Raw genomic sequence first — 18391 nt, forward strand, 5'->3', positions numbered from 1 at the left:
AGTAATGACTGCAAAAGAGGTGGTACTTCATTCACACGCAGAAACGAAGCAGGAGGCAAGATCGCAGCTAGGCACTGCACTAACCTCTGGATAGTCACACCACCCTCTCAGCTGACTTCCTGGAGATAAAGGAACCACAGCAGATGAATGCTGAAGACACAGAGATCCCATTTTCTTGCTACAAACAGCAATATGAAAAACTGACATTAAATCCTTCCTACTCTATAACTTCCCAGGCAGGGTGGAGACGGCAAGGAGCGCACCTACGGCCTAAAACCACGGTCGAACCCGGGCTGGGGACAACTCCCCTCCGCTCAGAGGGCTGCTAAGAGGCCTTCAGAGAAGCCAGGGTGAGCTGCAGAGGGCAGGGCCAGCTGCAGCTCCCTGAGCAGCGACGCCCAAGAAGGCTGTAAGGCCTGAGGCGTCGCAACGGCCTCTCCACTGACCCCAAAAGAGAAAGACCCGCAGGAAAAGGGGCTTCTCCACAGGCAACAAGGAGCTCTCAGCAACCTCGGAGCCCTGCCCGGGCAGCCCCAGGGCATGCCCGTGCTCCTCCGGCCCAGCCTGCCTCGGGCCCAGCCGTGTCCAGGCCCCATTTATCCCAGTTTCACCCCCACCCCTCACCTGCACCCTGCACCCACCCCCTACCCCGCTCCCGGCCACCGCGCATGCGCGCAACCCGCCCGGCACCCCGCCACTGCGCAGGCGCGGCGTGCCTCGGCCTGTACCACGCCGTGGGAGGAGGGGGGGGGCAGAAAACACATCTCTTCCCCCAAACCTCGAGTGGGTTCAGACCCTCCCCTCCGCCGCTTCTCCCCCACCCGAGACCGGGCCGTAGCTCTTTTCCCGCCCCGCTTTGGGCCGCCCCACGGTTGCGGGGACGGAGCGGGGCGGGGGGGGCGGAGCGGGGTGGTACGTGCCGAGCGCCCGTCGCGCTGGCTGTGGGCGCGGCCGGGCCTGCTGCCTCTTCCTCTCCGCGCGGGTGCCGGCGCCGCCGCCATGAGGTGAGCGGCGGGGCGCTCCGCCGCCGTCCGGCCTGCGGGGGCCGCGCTGGCAGCGCGATGGGGTGGGTGGGTAGGTGACCGCGGCCACCCTCGCTAGCGGCAGGGGCTCGGCCCGCCGCGCGGGGAGGCTCCCGGCGCGGCCTGTGAGGCGGCCGCGGCCTCCTCGGGCCTCCGGGGGAGGCGGGGGGAAAATGGCGGTTGGGGCGCGCGCTGGGGGGGGGGGGGGGGCGAAATGGCGGTTGGGGCCCGCGCTGAGGAGGGGGACGAAATGGCCGTCGGGGCCCGCGCTGAGGGGGGCTCGCCGCGCAGAGCTGCGCAACGCTGCCCCTCGGCTGCGGCCGCCCCCTCCCCGCCGAGCAGCGCTGTCTCCGCGGTGCTGCCTGCAGCCGGCTCCCATCAGGTTGCGCTTCCTCGAGGAGGAAAGCTCCGCGCCGGCTCGAGCGGGCCTGGGTTCGGGCGCTGCGACGAGGCGGCGCGGTGCTAAGCTGTGCGCGTTGTTCTCCTCAGTATGCTCCGGCTCCAGAAGAGGCTGGCCTCCAGCGTCCTGCGCTGTGGCAAAAAGAAGGTCTGGCTGGATCCTAACGAAACCAACGAGATCGCTAATGCCAACTCTCGTAAGTAATGAGCCTCTCGGTAGTGACGTGGTTGGCTTAGGGGAGATGCTGACCCTTGAACAACTGCTGTGTGCTTCTTATCTTTCCAAGGAGACACGAGCCCAGTAGCAGAGTTTACAACGTTTCCAGCGCGCTCATAAAAACGTAGTGCCTGGCGACTTCTTGGTAGCGACTTTAGTATGTGCTAGCCACTAAAAATAACTAACGAGGGAGAAACGGGCTGGAAAACGAGCAACTCAAGCTGCATGAGTGGTCCTTGAGGAGAAGGTCTGCCTTGTCCTTCACGTTGGATCCTTTTCACACAAGCTAAATAGGGATCTCTCTTTGCTTAGCGTCTTTCTTTGCTTTTGTTACACATGGTATCATGAACGTGGAGTTTCTGTCTTTAGGTCAGCAGATCAGGAAACTGATTAAGGATGGTCTGATCATCCGCAAACCTGTGACTGTCCACTCTCGTGCCCGATGCAGGAAGAACACCTTAGCCCGCCGAAAGGGCAGGCACATGGGCATCGGTAAGTGCCGACTTCCCCCTGAGAACTGGAATAAATGTCTTTTTGCATGGTGTTTGGTTCACCTCCAAGCTTGTCTTGAGCAAAGATCTCCAGAGGTCTGGTGGCAAGGCCTAAAAACGCAGCTAGTACGTTAATGGTATCCTTCTCAGAGTAAAAAGGATTAAAGGCTAGAGCAAAGGGATATTGTTGAACTTGGAGAAACCTGGACATGTTCTCATCCTGTCCCATCTCTCCAGGTAAGAGAAAGGGTACGGCCAATGCTCGTATGCCTGAGAAGGTCACCTGGATGAGGAGAATGAGAATTCTCAGGCGTCTCCTCCGCAGATACAGGGAGTCCAAGAAGATCGACCGCCATATGTAAGCCTGCCATCCTAGTTGTCAGCCTTGGGAGCAGGGGTGTGGTGGGGAGAGTGTCCATGCACTTAGGTACACCTTTCTTGCTGCATGAAGCTTCTGCAGCCGGTTCATTGGTGTGGAGTATGCTGGTGAAAATAAATCCTCTCCAGAAAGCATGGCACTGGAAAACTGCTCCAGAATAACCCTGACAGTTCTCCAGACAAGCTCCCTTCTGGATCTGAGGGGGGAAAAGACAGACCAAACGACTGTGCTGCTGCTTCAGAGGTTGGGGATGACAAGGCTGTCACAGCACACAGCATCCTGCTGTGCAGAGCCCATCCGCCTGGAAGGCAGAAGCTGCACAGTGGTTTGATCCTTTGGGTGACCTTGTTTACAGTCCAGTCTGTTCTCCTTTAGGTATCACAGTCTGTACCTGAAGGTCAAGGGTAATGTGTTCAAGAACAAGCGGATTCTCATGGAGCACATCCACAAGCTCAAGGCAGATAAAGCTCGCAAGAAGCTCTTGGCGTAAGTGCTGCTTTGCTGTTAAGCTTCAGTCCCGAAGGTTATGGAAGTGGGTTGGGGGTGGGGGGGGGAAGAGGGAAGGTTAATATAACTTGTTCTGTAGGCAGGTAATTTCAAGTGGCTTCTGGTGCTGGTGGCTCTGTCTGGAGCACTGGTGAAGAATCAATTCAAAACTGGGTAGGGCTGGCTAAAAGCAGAGAAATACGTAATCCTGGCAGAGCTGTGTGTGCAGCAGATGTTAGTTGCTCATGCGTCTGTAACCTGGTAGAGCTACTGAGCCAGCTGCTTATATAAAAGTAAATGATTCACAAGGGGAGGAGCTGAGGCCTAGGAGTGGATGGATTTCAAAATCCTGCTGCGTACGTAGTGAAGAAGCTGGGTATCTGAATCTTGCCCTCCAGGAAGGTACTGGAGCCAGTGAGGACTTGAGGGAGCATTCAGACAACCGGTGTCCTCAGGAAGCTGCGCATCCGAACCTACCCCCATCCAGTCTCACTCGTTCTTTGAAGTTTCTCAGAGCAGGAACATCCCCTTTAGGGATGGCTGGCATTCAGCAGGGAACTGGCACAAAGCACAAGGGAACTCTCAAGGGGAAAGAGTGTGTTGGCCCACTGAAGGCCAGAGTTCGGCCAGGTCACCTTGACCTGGCTGGTGCATTTTGATCCCAGTCAGCCTAAACAGGTTTGCTGTGGGAGGAGTCCCCAGGCAGGGCAAGGATCACAGCTCGTCTTTGGTCAGCATTGGAGCCTGGCAGCATGGGGCAAGGGAGTCCCTGAGCAGAGCCCAGTGTCCTCCTGGGGCTCGTGGCCAACCAGGACTGGGTTAACGCTGCCCCTAGCAGCGCAGGGAACAGCAGTTAGGGCTCTGAATGCACCAGAGCTCATGCACCGAAGCCTGCCGAGCTGCACTCATTGCAGCAGCCAGTCTGGCACACCAGGGCCCTGTGGAGTGAAAGAGAGACCTAGGCCAGCGTTAAAGGCTTTATCTGGGCAGCTTGAAATAATCCCTATGCATTCATGAACTCTTAACTTCTTGTAGTGACCAGGCTGAAGCTCGCAGATCCAAGACCAAGGAGGCTCGTAAGCGCCGTGAAGAACGTCTGCAAGCCAAGAAAGAGGAGATCATTAAGACCCTCTCCAAGGAAGAGGAGACCAAGAAATAAGTGCTGCCTGTCTTGTGTACATAGTGTTTTCCATCCGAGGGTATTAAATAAAAGACCTTATCCAAACTTATCTTGGTCTCTCTCCAGGGTTTCTGGAGCTGTGGGCTCCCCAGCTGGGGAAGAACTGCCCCCTCCCCTGCTCTTAGGGCACAGATCCTGCACCAGTCCAGGCAGCAGGCACAAGGCTCCTGTGATTCCTGGTGCAAGGCTGAGCCGTAACCCTCGAGGTGGACGGCAAAGAGGATGGGGTAGGAACGAAATGTAGCATCTACCACGCAGCTCAGGGCACGGAGAGGAAGGCCGCAGGGGGGCCCTGTTCTGGCAGTGCCTGTTGGTCAGGTTTCACAGCCAGCAGTTTGCTCTGCATCTGGAGCAGGCTGGAGGTTCCTGCACCTGACCAGAGGGCACCAGCAGCCCGTAGGGTCACCCAGCCACGTTTCCCCAGCAGGGGGCTGGAATCGCCTTACCTGGACAGGTGGTGGCAGCTCCCCGGCGGCTGCTCTAGGGCTTCTGCGCCTCCCTCCTCCCCAGGATCTTCAGCCCGAGCTTCTGCATCATCCGTTGGAGGAAGGAGGGGGGCAGGTCTGGTTGCACAGGATGCGGGTGCTCCGGTGTGCTAGGTGCCCATGTTTGTGCAGGGGTCATGGATGTTTTCTGGAGGGCATCTAGGATGAGCTGCTTGAGCATGTCCTAAACCCCCGGGGGAAAGAGCCAAGTTGGTCCCCTCAGTGCTCTGGCACATCGCTGCCGAGTGGGTGGGGAGGTGGCCGACTGCAGTCGGAAACCAAGCCTAGACCTGGGTGCAGAGCCACCACCGGCTCTAACAGGCGAGAGGACAATGCGCTCATGCCCCAGAGAAGTGCAGCCAAGTCCTGGTGTGACTGGATGCATCTGAACAGGGGCTGCTCGGCATCGCCACCGCGTCCCTGATGCCCATCAGGGAACCTGCTCCAAGGACCCCAGAGTTGCAGTGCCCCAGGAGGGGGTTTCCTACCTCGTGTGCCGGAGCGGGTGCCTTGGAGCTGTCGGACGAGCGGAGCTGGGAGTCAAAGAGCTTCTTGGCCCGGGAGAAGAGGGACTGCTGCAGCACCTCCTGCTGCAGCACCTCCTCCTCCAGCTCCTGCTGCTCGCCAGGCTGGAGGCTGGCGAGGAGGTGGCTGAGCTGCAGCGCGGGAATGGCCCCGTCGCCGAGGGGCTCGGGCCAGAGCGGCAGGTCGTGCTGGGCTGCGCACCCGCCGGGGTGGCCCAGCTGCATCACGCTGGGCTGGGACCTGACCTTCCTCTTCCAGGCATCCATGGGCTCGCCGGCTGCCTCCGCAGGCTCCTCGGGTGTCTCCGCGGGCTCCTCAGGCGGCACCTGCCTCTCCTCCTTGCCAGCGGCGCCGGCCTGAGCCTGCTCCCCGATCTGCGTCCCCTCCGCGTCGCAGCAGGGACTGGCCGCCAGCACGATCTCGGCACGCTCCTCGCAGGACAGCAGCGAGCACCCCAGGCTTGGCACAGCACCCGGCTCCCCTGTTCCTCCCTCCAGGGCCGGTGCCGGCGGCCCCTCGGGCAATGCCGGCCGGGCCGCTGGCGCTAGGTTGTCGGCGGGGGCGGCTGGGGGGGCGCCCGGCTCCTGCAGCGGCCGGCGGAGCCCCGGCAAGGCGTCCGGGGTCACCTCCAGCACGTCGCAGATGAGGCCCAGCACGCGCTCCAGGCTGTCCTTCTGCAGCAGCGGCAGGTAGCGGCCCTGGGCACGGGGGGCCCCCGGCGCGGCCCCCGGCTCCCCTGCTGCGCGGCCGCCGCGCGCCGGCCCGCTCCCCACCTCGGCCACCGCCGGCTTCTCGTCCTCGATGTCCTCCAGGACCTGCAGAGGAGCCGGGCTGGGACGTGCAGGGGCAGGGGGCCGTGGGGGCCATGGCGGCCGTGCCCCCTCCCTGGGTGCTCCCGCGCTCGCCGCGCGGCTCCTTACCAAATCCATGTCTGCAGGTGCTGTCCTGGCCGCCCCGGGCACGGCTCTGGGGATGTCAACGCTGCAAGGGGGGGACCAGGGGGTGAGCACAGGACCGGCACCTCCTGCAGGGCTTGCACCACCCAGGGGGGTTTTTCTAAGCCATGGCCCCACCCAACAGGCAACAAGGCTGAGACCCTCCCAGCTCGTCACACAGGTGAGGGAAGGTGAGCCCAGCCTGCCTGAGAACAGGGCAGCTGCCTGCCACTTCTAGGGCTCCTGGGGAAACTGAGGCAGGGTCGAACCCACCCAGCAGAGCCGGCACCCCCAGCCCACGCAGGCACCGAGCCCGGGGTCCCTCAGGTGCCCCCTGCGCTCACCGCCGAGCCCTCGCCCCGACTGCGGCCGCCCGTGGCAATGCCCCCGGTGTCACAAAGGAGAGGGGACCATGGTGGGGACGGGGGGGGGTACCGGGGGGGGACCACAGGGGCCGCACGGGGAGGGGGACAGTGTGTGCTGACTTGCGACACTGAGCCCTCACACGCTCACGACACCAGTGAGCGCCCCACGGGGCCCCAGCGTGGTTACACCCGTGCCCCCCCTGCCCCCGGCCGCCTGTTTGCACAACAGGCCCCTGTTGGCTGTAAACCACCCCAGCTCGGCTGCACCCCCCTCCCCAGGGGCTGGAACTGGGCCAACTGGGCAGCGCACCCCGGGCAGCCTCGGCACGCATGGCCCAGCCCTGGACATGGCACCCGGCGAGGCTTCGCCCCTGCTCCGCGGGTCGGTGCCTCCGTTTCCCGCGGGGCCCGGCCGGATCCTGCCACCCTGCCCAGCCCTCTCTCTGCCTCCGCAGGGGTCTGCGCCCCCGGCTGACCCTCTACGGCCCCGCGCAGGGCTGTACCAGGAGCTGCAGCTGGAGGAGCTCGGTGCAGCGGAGCTCAGCGCGAAGCCGGCGGTGCTGCTGGGGCTGCCGCCGGGCCAGATCCGGTGCGTGTCCCGGCAGGGCCCCTCGGGCATCCGCGTCCTCCTCAGCGACACGGTAAGGACCGGCCCCGCAGCCCGGTGCATCCGAGCATCCCACAGTGGAGCGAGCCCCCCCGGCCCCGCTCGTCCTGCTTCTGCGCAGATGGATCAGGAACCTGCTGGACAAGATGCGCCTCGTGGTGAAGGTACCACCGTGGGCTGCGGCCCAGGGATGCTTTGGGGACGAGGGGATGGGATGGTCCCTGGCTAAGCGTCGCCTCCCCGCAGCACAAGCCCCGGACGGGTACCACCTGGTGCTCCGATAGTGACAGCTACGACCCAGCCGGCGCCAGGAGAGAGCCCGAGCCCGAGCCAGCAGCCCGGAGGGGTTTATAAGTCTGAGTCCTTCCTCCGAGCCCGAGCCAGCGTCCCCGGGGCTGCGCCTGTTCCCAGCCCCGAGGGCCGGCTCTGGCACGACACCCTGGGAGCCGGGGGGCGAAGTCGGGGACTTCGGGGACCGCCCAGGCTTCGGGCTAAGCAAGACAGCGGCAGGGTTTCCCCGAGACGGGGGACGGAGATGGAAAGGAGCCAGAGGACGCAGAAACGCCGAAGTTTAGAGCAGAACCCGGCCAGCGCTGCCCGGCCTTTGGGGGCTGCACACCACACAAGGGACAACTGGGCTATATACATATATATATTTACTCTTAGTTAATGGCATTATTATATCCACACAGTGTCAAGGAAAGCACAGATTACAATATCATTAAAATAATATTTGACAATCTCTCTGTAATATATATAATCAAGGGAGCGTATGACAAGGTTCCAACTTGAATGTCCAACGCGTCAGCCTCGACGGACACCAAGAGTCAAAAACGCACCAAGAATACTTAACCAAACCAGCCCGGCCCCTCATCCAGCACCCGCACGCGAGCGGCAACACCCGCCACGCGGGGCGGCAGACGCGCCTACAGGCGAGACGGGAGATGAGCTGGAACCCAGGACTGTTCACTTACAAGGGTTTCTTTTTTTTTTGGGGGGGGGGGGGGGGGGAAGAGATCTCACCTTAACAAACTTTGGGTTGAAAATTGGCACCCTCAAGCCAGCAGGGAAAACCACAGCAAGGTCAGATGTTTTGATTTTAGGGATCCAGGAAGGTTACTTGACTAGTTGCAGCACAAAGAGCCTCGTGGAAAAGGCAGGGTGGTTGCGGGCCGGCCCGAGGGAGGGCCAGGCCAAGGGCACAGGGTCTCCGGGAGAGGGGACATTGCCCGGGCTGGCCGTGCTGGCGGCCCCCACGGCCGCCCAGGGCAGAGCACCGGCCCCGCGACACAGCAAACGCCTTACGGAGGTCGTCTCAGCACGGAGAGCGTCACACCAGCTGGGCAGAGCAGGGCATCATTTCCTTGCTAAAATAAGAACAAAAAAAAAAAAAAAAAAAAAAGGAAAAAACCCGAACACACCCAAACTTCATGTAAATAAAGGCCAGCCAGCTGCTGGCACCGGCAGCTCCACGTGCCGGCGGCTGAGCAAGGGCCCCGCGCAACAAGCGGCGCAGAGCGGGTGTCGCTGCTGAGCGGTCCCGTGCACGGCCACCAGCACGCGCAGGCTGCCTAGGAAAGGTGCCCTGCCGTGGTGCGAAGGCAGCCGGAGCCGAGGGGACAAGGCACACGGCTCTGGAGCGTGGACCGAAGCTGTGAGCAAAGCCGCTTCTTCCCCTAAATTTTGTTGTTGTGGCCTCCCACGGCCCCCTGGAGCCAGGGCCAAGGTGCAGCACAGAGACCCTCAGCACCGGCTACCTCTGCTGAGTGGCCAAGCGTGGAGAGAGAATGGAAGAGAAATCACGGTCAGCTCTTTTGGATGCCAAAAACCTCAAACAAAACAAAAAAAAGAAACCGCGTGCAATCCTTCATCACAAGGGGACGAGACATTTTAAACCCCATTTCCAGGGCGCACGCTTGCCATGGGACACTGCAGCAAAGAACCTTGTCATACTGATCTCCCATCCACCCCCCACCCCGTCAAACCAAAAAAAAAAAAAAAAACCCAAAACAAAAAAATACCCCCCCAAAATCATGACACCATGGGCCAGCCATGAACAACACATTCAGAGTAAAATAAAAAAGGAAAATTACAATGACGTTTAGAAAATAGGAATTTGTTAAAGTTTCTGTTTTAAACAACCATTGTGACAGCATGTTACACTTGCCACATCCTCATCAGGAGCAGGCAGAATCACCATCAAAAGTGCTGCTGTGTGTCAAAATAAAAAAGAAAAAGAAAAGCCTAATTTTTGGTTGCATCAGGTCACCTCACAGCACCTCCCCTGGAGGATCTCAACAGCACTCGTCCAGAAGGTCTCAGGCTACTTTGTTAGAGATGCCCCTTCTTCTCTCCACCCGTCTGCTCAGAAAGTCCAACGAGCACCTCAAGACCACGCTCAGCTCTAACTGTGCTTGCGCTACGTGGCCAGGGATAAGGTGTTGAAAGGCAGATCCAGGTCACAGCAAAACACTTTTCAAAGTGGTGATAAACAGTCCAACCTCCACGCTGTGACTGCGGGACACAACTACAGAGGCATCTCGGGACTCCGGGGCGCGCATGGGTTTTCAAGGGAGGGCAAGGAAAGGGCCAATACATAGAGAACAGCTCACGGTCTCAAATCAAGGACCTGAACTGACTGGGTCCAACTAGTCCAGTCCAGAGGCTGGAAAGGATGGATTTGGCACAAGTAGGGAGTCTTCAAATTGATTCAATATTCAGACAGGGCTTGCTACTCACTGAACTGTTCAGGAGAGCCACGGTTTTGCATCACTTATCCTTCAAAAGGACACTACAAAAACATTCCTCTAAAAGGTGGTCCCTGAATCTCAAGGGTTGATGCCCTCTGTAGCCGTCAGATCAAACACAGGGCTAGCGCTTGACCTAGTGCCTAGCGATCCTCCTTCTCAGCTAGTCATCAGTCCAGCAGAAACAAGGACGAATGCACAGGGAGCTAAAACAGAACTCCCAAACACAGCCCATGTCCAACACGCTACCACATGCGGAAGCATTTTTTTTTGCTCTACAAAGGTATTCCTCTAGTAAGACAAGGCTTGGAAAATGGTTGTTTATTGGTATTTATAAATACAAACATAAGGAAGAGTCCATTTAAAGACGGATACTTTGACTTAAAAGGACACTGTCAAGTAGTTTGAGCTACCTTAGCTGTTAACCCTGTTTGAAAAAAACGCTTTGGGTTCTGCATTCTTGAGTTTTCCCTTGAAAACTGCTCTGTTACAAAGACATCAGTCAGCCAGCTATACCCTGGCTTACAAACCAATTTCAGGCTCTCCCCTGCCACAATATAAACTAACCAAAGTGTTTTTCCCAGAGTTGTGCAAATACTGTGATTGCTGGGTTCTGCCCAAGGCGCACCCGCCCATTCAGATAGTCAGTCTGTTACCATGGGAAGCTCCATTATCTTCTGCCACCCTGAAAATCGGAGAAAGGAGTTCTGCAAATGAAGTATAAGAACAGGCTCATTGAGGAGAGAGAAACCACAGTGCTAAAGAGGATTTGAATAAATATATCGGATTAAAAGCAATCTATAAGAAAAGAATTGACAGTATCCTTTTAAACACAGCATACTGGTTTTCTTCCCAGCTGACTGCGTTATCTGCAAGACTTTGTTAAGCGTATATTGGTGGGGTGGGGAAATTAAGTTGTAGGTGAAGGGGCTACAGCTTCTGTGATACAAAACAACCCTTCTGACTGCCTGAATAGCTCACTCAGATGGTGCTAAGAGGGTGGGTAGTAACACACGGTTCTCAAAGCAAACCCACAGTAGATAAAAAGCCCTCAGAACTCTGAAACCGCCCTTCCTAGCGCTTCAGCCAGCTCTTCCCCATCTTCTGATTATCCAGCATAAAGGTGAGGTACCACTTCCTTGGCTGCTAGCAGCTAAGCTGATTAAACAGACTTGCTCCTCTGCCTCCGTCAGTTGGGAACCTTTCGTAAACACATGCTCCCCCTTCTAACCCGGGGTGCAGACAGCGGCAAGAGTGCCATTACTTACACATCAACTTGTCTTCCACAAACCTGTTACAGTTTGACCAAGTTCTGCCCCATTAAACCCTTGGCGTCTGCCCATCTGTTCACATGTTTCACATTGGGCATCTGGAACTGCTAGCATCAAGGAATCGGGCGTTCACAGAGCTGGCTCAAGCTGTCTATATTCCTTTGAAGCACCTGGATTAATCTTGCCTGAAATGCCTCAAAAGCAGCTTCTATAAACACATACCCTGACAGCTGGGAGGAACTGGCACACAGTAACCCCCCATTTCATTCAGACGGTTCCTTCTCCATGGCAAGACACTTACCTGTGGAAGGTGCAAAAGTCAGCAAAATCACCCAGCGCTCACACCTCACTGTGTAACAATGGGACAGTGATGGAGGACATTTTCAGGCCTGCTGTTCCTTCTGCTTCAATTAGTGAGTCATTATTTCTTGACCAGGGCAATAAGCAAAAATGATTCTACTTTGTTGTTCCTTTGGGGGTAGGAGGGAAAGGCAGAAAGAGCAGGGAACTTGCAGTCACTGGAATAGAGACTATAGTTTGTCCCTTATATCAAGGGTTATACTCTCATCACTGGGGTAAAATCTGAAATGTAAAACAAATTCAGAGACCCAATTACTGGTTAAAAAACAAAAAAAAAACCCAAAAACAAAAAAAAAACAGGCAAAGCAGCCTATGAGAGCCTAGCCTGTAGTTCAGCTCACTTTCTGTTTAAGATCTTCCTAAAAGGTCATCTCAGGCTCAGGCTTCTAATGGTAAAGAGTACCTTTTTTTTTTTATATATAATTATTGATTCATAATTTGTTTGGTAAATCCCAAAAAAATTTCTGAATTAGAAATCTGTAAAAAAAAAAAAGTACGATATGAGGAGGATAAAAAAAATTGAGCCTGATATTACAGATTTCAAGCTATATCACAACAACCTAGGAAGCCTCTGAGCTGAATGCTACAAAACACAGAAGAAACAGATGAACCTTCGATGTGAGCATGCTCAGGGTGGTCAGCAGGGAACGGGAAGTAGAGAAGCACAAGTAAATCATGTCTCACAATGGCTGCTGTTTTACTCCCTCACTGAAAATGGACACAAAACTTCTTCAGTTTTTTATGTCTTTTTTTTTCCTGAACAGTGGATGTGGGGTTAAAGCATGGTTCCTTTCTCTCCCTCAACCCATTTCAAAGTTGGAACAGCAACTGAAATCCTTTAACAGCAGCAACAGTCATTTTGGGTTTGCAAAAACCTCCCCTCCTTACCGCAATGATCTCATCTGAGCATGCCCAGTAGGAATGGTTCAGAATTATACCACTCCACCTACAGAAGAAGCCAACACAGCTCCAGCTCCCATACCACAGAGTTCATCAGTTTGCTGGAACACGTAGGGTGTGTATATGTATGTGTATGGGTGGCTACAGGGCCTGGCACCACAGGCCCTTTCACTGGCCCTTGCAAATGACACTGGTATCGCTTTCCTTGAAGATACTGGTGTCCACCGTAATTCTACAAGTGTAATTAAATACTCAGTTTGCAAAGATGACCACTTCCAGTGTCATAGGATGATGCAACATCTGCAGAAGCGTTGTCTGCTGCCCCCAACCGAAGGAGGTGGAGTCACAGGAGCGAAGTAGGCGTGGACTTTAATATTGGGTAAATGGGTCTGAAAAGACAAACACAATACGTAAAAGTAACAACAGTAGTGGCAGCGCAATAGTCAAATAAAGAGAGGCTGAGGTAGGCCTGGTTTACCTGCGTTTAGCCTATAAACACAGAACAAAAACTAGCGTCAAACTCTTTCAATTCAGCAACACGACTTGCAGACATACTGTGGATTAGCAAGTTCTGTCAGGGTTACAGAACATAAGAAAAAAATGATGCTCTTTCCTCCCTGTTAATCAGGTACTGAACTTGGGGAACAGAACAACATCTAACTGTACAGGCTTGTGTGTTCTTTGCAGGTAAAACGGTATTGTTACCCTGATTTTACAGATGGAGAAACTGAGACAGAAAGGAATCACTTGGGACACCTAAGGGTGCCTTAGGTGATCCAGGAGCTAGTGACAAAGCTGCTCTGGCTCTGTATCACATCCACAAGGCCATATAGCCTCCCCTATGCCAGAATGACTGTATTACAGGATCAGCTTTTTTTATATATATTTTTATATATATATATATAATTTATATTTATTCATATTTATATTTATATATACACACACATATATACACATATATATTTATGTGTGTATGTGCATGCATGTGCACACACACAAATAATAGGAAGTATCAGTATAAAGCAGTCCACAATCTAGTCTACACTACGTTTATAAAATAGTCAAGAGGAGATGCCATTCTGTGCGCTTGCTGTGGCGCTAATTCTTGGTCCCATGTCCGAAAGAGCACCATTAAGTATAAGTGCACACAAAGTGAGCACTTGCATGCTGGGTCTCCTGTATTCCTTCCTGCTTCTACGTGGTGGGCACAGCAACTGTATTTCTTCCCTACCAGCTAGCTATTCAGCCCCATCCAGTCTTCTCTTGAGTGCAGGGAGCTATTAATTTCATAGATAACTGCTCTGGCAATACTTTTGAGCATCAGATCATGAGGAATCCGTAACTCAGCCCTCCTGCTTCCCTACCAGATACAGTGTTCAAGTCACACCCTTAACGTTTTTTGTTTTTTACCCTGAGTCTCTTGATTCCTGCTCGTGTGATTTGCTGACAGTCGTACAGTTCTATCCTCTCCAAGCTGTGGCAGCTTTTCAGGTGCTCCAGGGAGGCATCTGTGATCAAAGGGCAGTTGTCCAGCTCGATCACCTCCAAGCGGTCGTGTGCGCAGGCACCGTTTCCCAGGTGGCGAATCCCATCGTCCGTGATCAGTTCACAGTGGGATAAGCTCTGCAGCCAAACAGAGGTAGTTAGCAGCCTCTGCCATCACCAGATAGACGCTACCACCCTGCTGAGGGCATTTGGAAGACAAAAAGAGAAAATGGCCCACACCTCATATGAGCAATACACATGGACTAGCTTGCCACACTGGAGTTTTGGACAAACCTATGTTCTCTCCTTGCACCGGAGCTACTGCCAAGTTCCCAACTCCAAGCAATCAATTCTGTGGGCCTCCAATGACAAATATGCCTGCAAGGGGAAAACCTAACATAGCTGAAGCACAATAGAAAGGGCAGCGCCTCTGAAAGATGAGACCCGCAGGGTCAGGTAACAGGACAGCAGGCATTTACTGCAAGGAAATGGAATAAACACCTCTATCTGCAAAGAAACCACCTTTGTCAAATTTCCATGGCCTTGAGTCAAAGAATCCGTAGAAATACCATGTCACCTACTTGGTGCATTTTTTCCTGGGCTACAACCTAAAAATTCTTGAAGTGGGGCTCGAGCTAGGAGATAGCATCGGCCTGTTACTTTGTAGAGCGAGCCAGCGAGCACAGGGGATAGCTGCACAAGAGAACCCACTGACTAGAACCCTTCACCTCCCAGGACAAATTTTCTCATGATGAGAATGAAGCAGTACACAGGAACACAAAGGGAGACAGACTAAATTCTCAGAAATTTAGACCAAGAGGAAAACTGCTTTCCATATTCAGTAGTCTCTCCAGGTCTCAGATTCTCAGGTCCAGACTACTGGTGAAAAGGGCTGCAGTCTCCTCTCTAATAGAGGACCCGACAGCCTGGTTTCTAGATAGATTCTGCTAAGCTCGCCTAGGAGAGGTAGAGACTGGTATCAGGAGAACCCATTGTCCTATAACCCATTTTCAGGCAGCTGTGGGTGCCTGGCGTATGATTAACGCTAGCAGTAGGGAAAGGACAATAGGTTCTTCAGGGTCAAGTTTCTAGTTGAATTTTTCCAGGCCTTCACCACACGTCTATGAAGTCAAAGAGACAAATCCCCACGGGCAGCATTTGAAATCCCTTTGTTTACAGAAAGACAATTTTCAAAGTCTCACTCACCAGAACCTGAAGCCGTGGACAGTGTATGGAAAGCTGGATTAGCGTACTGTCTGTTATCTGGAAAAAAAGGAAAAGCCCTTTCACGCTTTGCACAAAAGGCTTTTTTCTCCCCCCTACTGAAGTAGGACCACAAACTTTTGCCTAAACAGTTCTCCACAGTCACTATTCTGAGCCCCCCAGGAACTCGTCTCCTGTAAGGCCAAATCAGAAATCAACTCAGGTCCTCAAAGGTCCGATAAGTCACGGGGTCTGTACTGCTGTTATTTTGTACTTCCTTAGTCAGCTGTCATGAAGCAAGCTCACACAATTAAGAGGGACAAGCGAGCAGACCACTGTAACCAAACAAAGTCTCCTAAATACTTGTCCCTGAAAGTATGAGAGGTGTTAAAATCCCCTTCTAACAGCTCTCTAGATTGCTGAATTGTTCTTCGTTAGTCCTTCAGGAAGAAAGAGAGAGACTGGACACAATGGATTTCTAATCTAAAAGCATTCAGAAGGGAACTTGCTGTGCTATCTTTGTTCAAAGCGGTCCAAGGACACAGCCCAATTTGTCCTTTTTCCTTTTTGGGCTAACTTTTTTAATCACTTCCTGTCTGGACTACTGTAATTTCCTCTTGTGATCTCCTGAATTTCTGCCCTGTAAACATCAGGAAGTACAGAATACTGAGGTCAAACTGTTCTCATGGCAGGAAGCAAAATCCTATTGTCTCCACTGTCTTCAACTCCAGTCTGTCCTTAGGGTTGGCAGATTTTTCCATGGGATCTTGAGTAAACGCAATTATTTTCCCTGTAAAAGTTATCTCGAAATGCTAATCAGCCTACCGCACATACCCAGTGGGACAGTGTCGAGTTACATATGTAAGACATCCCTAAAGCTAATGAAGAAACCTGCAGCATGCAGTTATCAAGAGAGTCAACAACAGACTCGGTAACTGGTGAAACGTGACATCCCACTGCCTTCTAGGAAGGCTAGCGGTAGAATGGGCATCTCAGTTTTACTGTGAGCTGCTGCCATCTCCTTTCCATGCAAAATCACTGCTGTTCAAACATTCTGGCTATGTTTTTTCAAAACAGATAACTTCTACCATCTCTAGCAACAGATATAGAACAGACTTCCCCTCGTCTTACACACAAAGATCTTACTCTGGATCTTAACAATCTTGTGTCAAAGGTTCACAATTCTATATGCATGGTCTCCAGGACACATCTCTTACTATTAAACATTTCTTTTATTACAGTTATGGCAGCATTCATTGCTACAAAATATGAACAAAGAATCAAACTATACAAAAGCAACACTTTCTTATCCAAATACATCTGGCTGTCTTTCTGTTCAGGACTCTAAAATAAGTTTTTAGTTGGAAACAATCTACCATCTTTTTATTGTTGGTCCAGCGCTAGAAATGTGGAAATTTCTATCACAAGCCATTTTTCCACACCACTGGGACTTTGCGCTAAAAAACGTTAACAGTCAGAGGTGGCACCGCCTACCTGGACGCACTCTTCCAGGTCCATTTTTTCAAGCTCATGGCAGTTCTAGGAACAAACAGAAGAGCGAGTGCACAAGCTAAGTGCAAAGTTCAGACCGCAAATATAAACACGTCTACAGTAAAGAGAGCGTCCTTTTTTAGCAGGGAAGCTTTTTCTCCATGAAAGTGTCATGACTGAAAGGAAAGTTTGCTGCTTCTTTAAGAAGAAAATCAAATACACTAAAGAAAACCTAGCAATTTCTCTCACTCACAGGCACCAAGTTTCCTTTATTCATAGAAAGCAAAGGAAGTTAAACTTAGGGTCAATTGTAGAGGACACGGATTAATTTAGTACAACAAACATTAAAAGTTTGTAACTCCCAAGTATTAGACATCTCAAATTGGATGCACACCCTCCTAGGCACGTGGGTCAGGACAATGCTGAAGACAGCAGGTATTACGTACAACCTAGTTTACGTCACCTAACTTCCACTCAAGCTTCAAAACTCAAAACATGACAAGAACCTACGCTCAAGAGAGAAAGCTACTGTTAGTTTAGATCTATCAAGGAAACAAAGCAGAGATACTTGGTGAACAAGTGGAAATCAGCACTTACCCTAGCTAGAGTAGTAAAGCCCACGTCTGTTAGTTGAGAACACCTTGCAACTTCTAATATTCTGCACAGAAAGAATTTATAATAACCATGGTGGAGTCATTTTGCTTTTCAGAGTGTTTCATTAAAAGCTTCCAGCAACCCAGAAAAGTTTGACCCGGTTTAGGCTGTGCTCTCTGAGAGGATAATTTGCACAGAGCATCCACCCTCTATACCTGAGTGTAGGTCACAGGAAAAAACAAAAAAAGAAGAAGTCAGGCTAGAAGGGAACTCCAAAGGTCATTCAGTCCGCACCCTGCTTCGAGGCAGGACAACTTTAATCTCTTTTCTGACATACGTTGGCCTAAGGTGCACTTAAAAGTCTTCGTTGCTGGGCACTCCACAACCTCCCCAAGCAAACTCCTCTGGTTTCCACTCCAAGTACTGAGCTCATCATGGAAAAGGGTATAATGCAAGACAGTATACATGGCATCCTGGCAGACAGGCACGAAGGAATAAATATTTAATGCCACGACAGAAGACTTGGAAGTCTTCTAGGAGGCAAACTGCTTGCTTCTGAGACAGCAGATAAACTTTCTGCCAGTCACTGCAGTTCTATAGATGTTTGCTTCCCAGTGTTAATGTATTTATCTACCTTGACAGAGGAGAAAGCCAGCGTTCCTGAAATGTAGTATGCGTTTTGCTTCACAAAACTTAATACTGTCAAACTGCAGGCAAACATAAGCACAGAAACCATTTGGAATTGAAATCATGTTTTACCTTCCTCTTTGGTTTTGTTTCCCATATACTTGTATGCTGCACTTTGCACTCATAATTCTTTAAATAAGCTTATCACAGAAAACTGATCTTTTTTTTTTTCCTGGAAGACATCGTATCTTATGCCATTTAATTCAGGCCACTCAACTGTTACAGATGCCAGATAATAACTGTATCTTCTTTGTGCACCTGGCCATTTTCTGAATTATAGCAAAATCTTCCTGAAGAAACTTGTCCTAATAAAAATAAGCATCTTAAAAATAATAAAAAGCAAACACCTGCAGAGATGATGCTGGAAGCCCACTCCTTCAAGCAGAGTGAAAATTAACACAACTCTGTCTGCTATAAAAATCATTAAAACTCTGTCAATATCACATGTTAAGAGGAAAAAAAATTGATGAAATGTGTTTTCAGTTCTCAGCACAAGAGTAACCTAACTTCAACTATTTTCCATTTAAAAAAAAAAGTAGATATACAATGGTTTAGAAGGAGA

The 18391-nt window shown here is 52.2% G+C and overlaps 3 protein-coding genes across 14 annotated transcripts in view; 1 reads left to right on the top strand and 2 right to left on the bottom strand.

The window, feature by feature from the left end:
- The first annotated feature begins 439 nt into the window (after positions 1-439).
- Positions 440-4223, top strand: RPL19 (ribosomal protein L19). The gene is made up of 6 exons (XM_068918884.1): positions 440-1004; positions 1512-1618; positions 2008-2130; positions 2367-2487; positions 2884-2994; positions 4030-4223. The coding sequence occupies exons 1-6, from the start codon at positions 541-543 to the stop codon at positions 4151-4153; spliced, it is 1050 nt and encodes a 349-aa protein (XP_068774985.1). The 5' UTR covers positions 440-540; the 3' UTR covers positions 4154-4223.
- A 96-nt stretch (positions 4224-4319) lies between these two features.
- LOC138062177 (skin secretory protein xP2-like) lies at positions 4320-8175 on the bottom strand. The gene is made up of 5 exons (XM_068918883.1): positions 8115-8175; positions 6988-7228; positions 6105-6165; positions 5148-5999; positions 4320-4843 (listed from the first exon to the last, which is right to left on the bottom strand). The coding sequence occupies exons 2-5, from the start codon at positions 7152-7154 to the stop codon at positions 4655-4657; spliced, it is 1269 nt and encodes a 422-aa protein (XP_068774984.1). The 5' UTR covers positions 7155-7228; positions 8115-8175; the 3' UTR covers positions 4320-4654.
- The window catches only part of FBXL20 (F-box and leucine rich repeat protein 20), a 45355-nt gene continuing 35056 nt past the window's right edge, over positions 8093-18391 (bottom strand). For 10 of the 12 annotated variants that reach the window (XM_068918875.1, XM_068918879.1, XM_068918873.1 and 7 more), the window contains 5 exons: positions 17146-17206; positions 16552-16596; positions 15061-15117; positions 13780-13992; positions 8093-12758 (listed from right to left, as the gene is read on the bottom strand). In XM_068918875.1, the coding sequence (XP_068774976.1) occupies positions 12651-12758; positions 13780-13992; positions 15061-15117; positions 16552-16596; positions 17146-17206 (484 nt within the window). In that variant the 3' untranslated portion in view covers positions 8093-12650. The remainder of the gene's footprint in view (positions 12759-13779; positions 13993-15060; positions 15118-16551; positions 16597-17145; positions 17207-18391) is intronic. The other 2 variants (XR_011136267.1, XR_011136268.1) reach the window with 1 other exon arrangement.

Source organism: Struthio camelus, chromosome 25 (assembly GCF_040807025.1).
Source record: "Struthio camelus isolate bStrCam1 chromosome 25, bStrCam1.hap1, whole genome shotgun sequence".
In the NCBI taxonomy this organism is placed as follows: Eukaryota; Metazoa; Chordata; class Aves; order Struthioniformes; family Struthionidae; genus Struthio; species Struthio camelus.

Coding starts and splice junctions, on each gene's coding strand:
- RPL19 (XM_068918884.1), top strand. CDS start 541: ATGCCCGTGCTCCTCCGGCCCAGCCTGCCTCGGGCCCAGCCGTGTCCA. Junction 2,131..2,366: donor GGGCAGGCACATGGGCATCG/GTAAGTGCCGAC, acceptor CCATCTCTCCAG/GTAAGAGAAAGGGTACGGCC. Junction 2,995..4,029: donor GCTCGCAAGAAGCTCTTGGC/GTAAGTGCTGCT, acceptor AACTTCTTGTAG/TGACCAGGCTGAAGCTCGCA.
- LOC138062177 (XM_068918883.1), bottom strand. CDS start 7,154: ATGCACCGGGCTGCGGGGCCGGTCCTTACCGTGTCGCTGAGGAGGACG. Junction 6,000..6,104: donor CACCTGCAGACATGGATTTG/GTAAGGAGCCGC, acceptor GCTCCTCTGCAG/GTCCTGGAGGACATCGAGGA. Junction 4,844..5,147: donor CACCCGCTCCGGCACACGAG/GTAGGAAACCCC, acceptor CCGGGGGTTTAG/GACATGCTCAAGCAGCTCAT.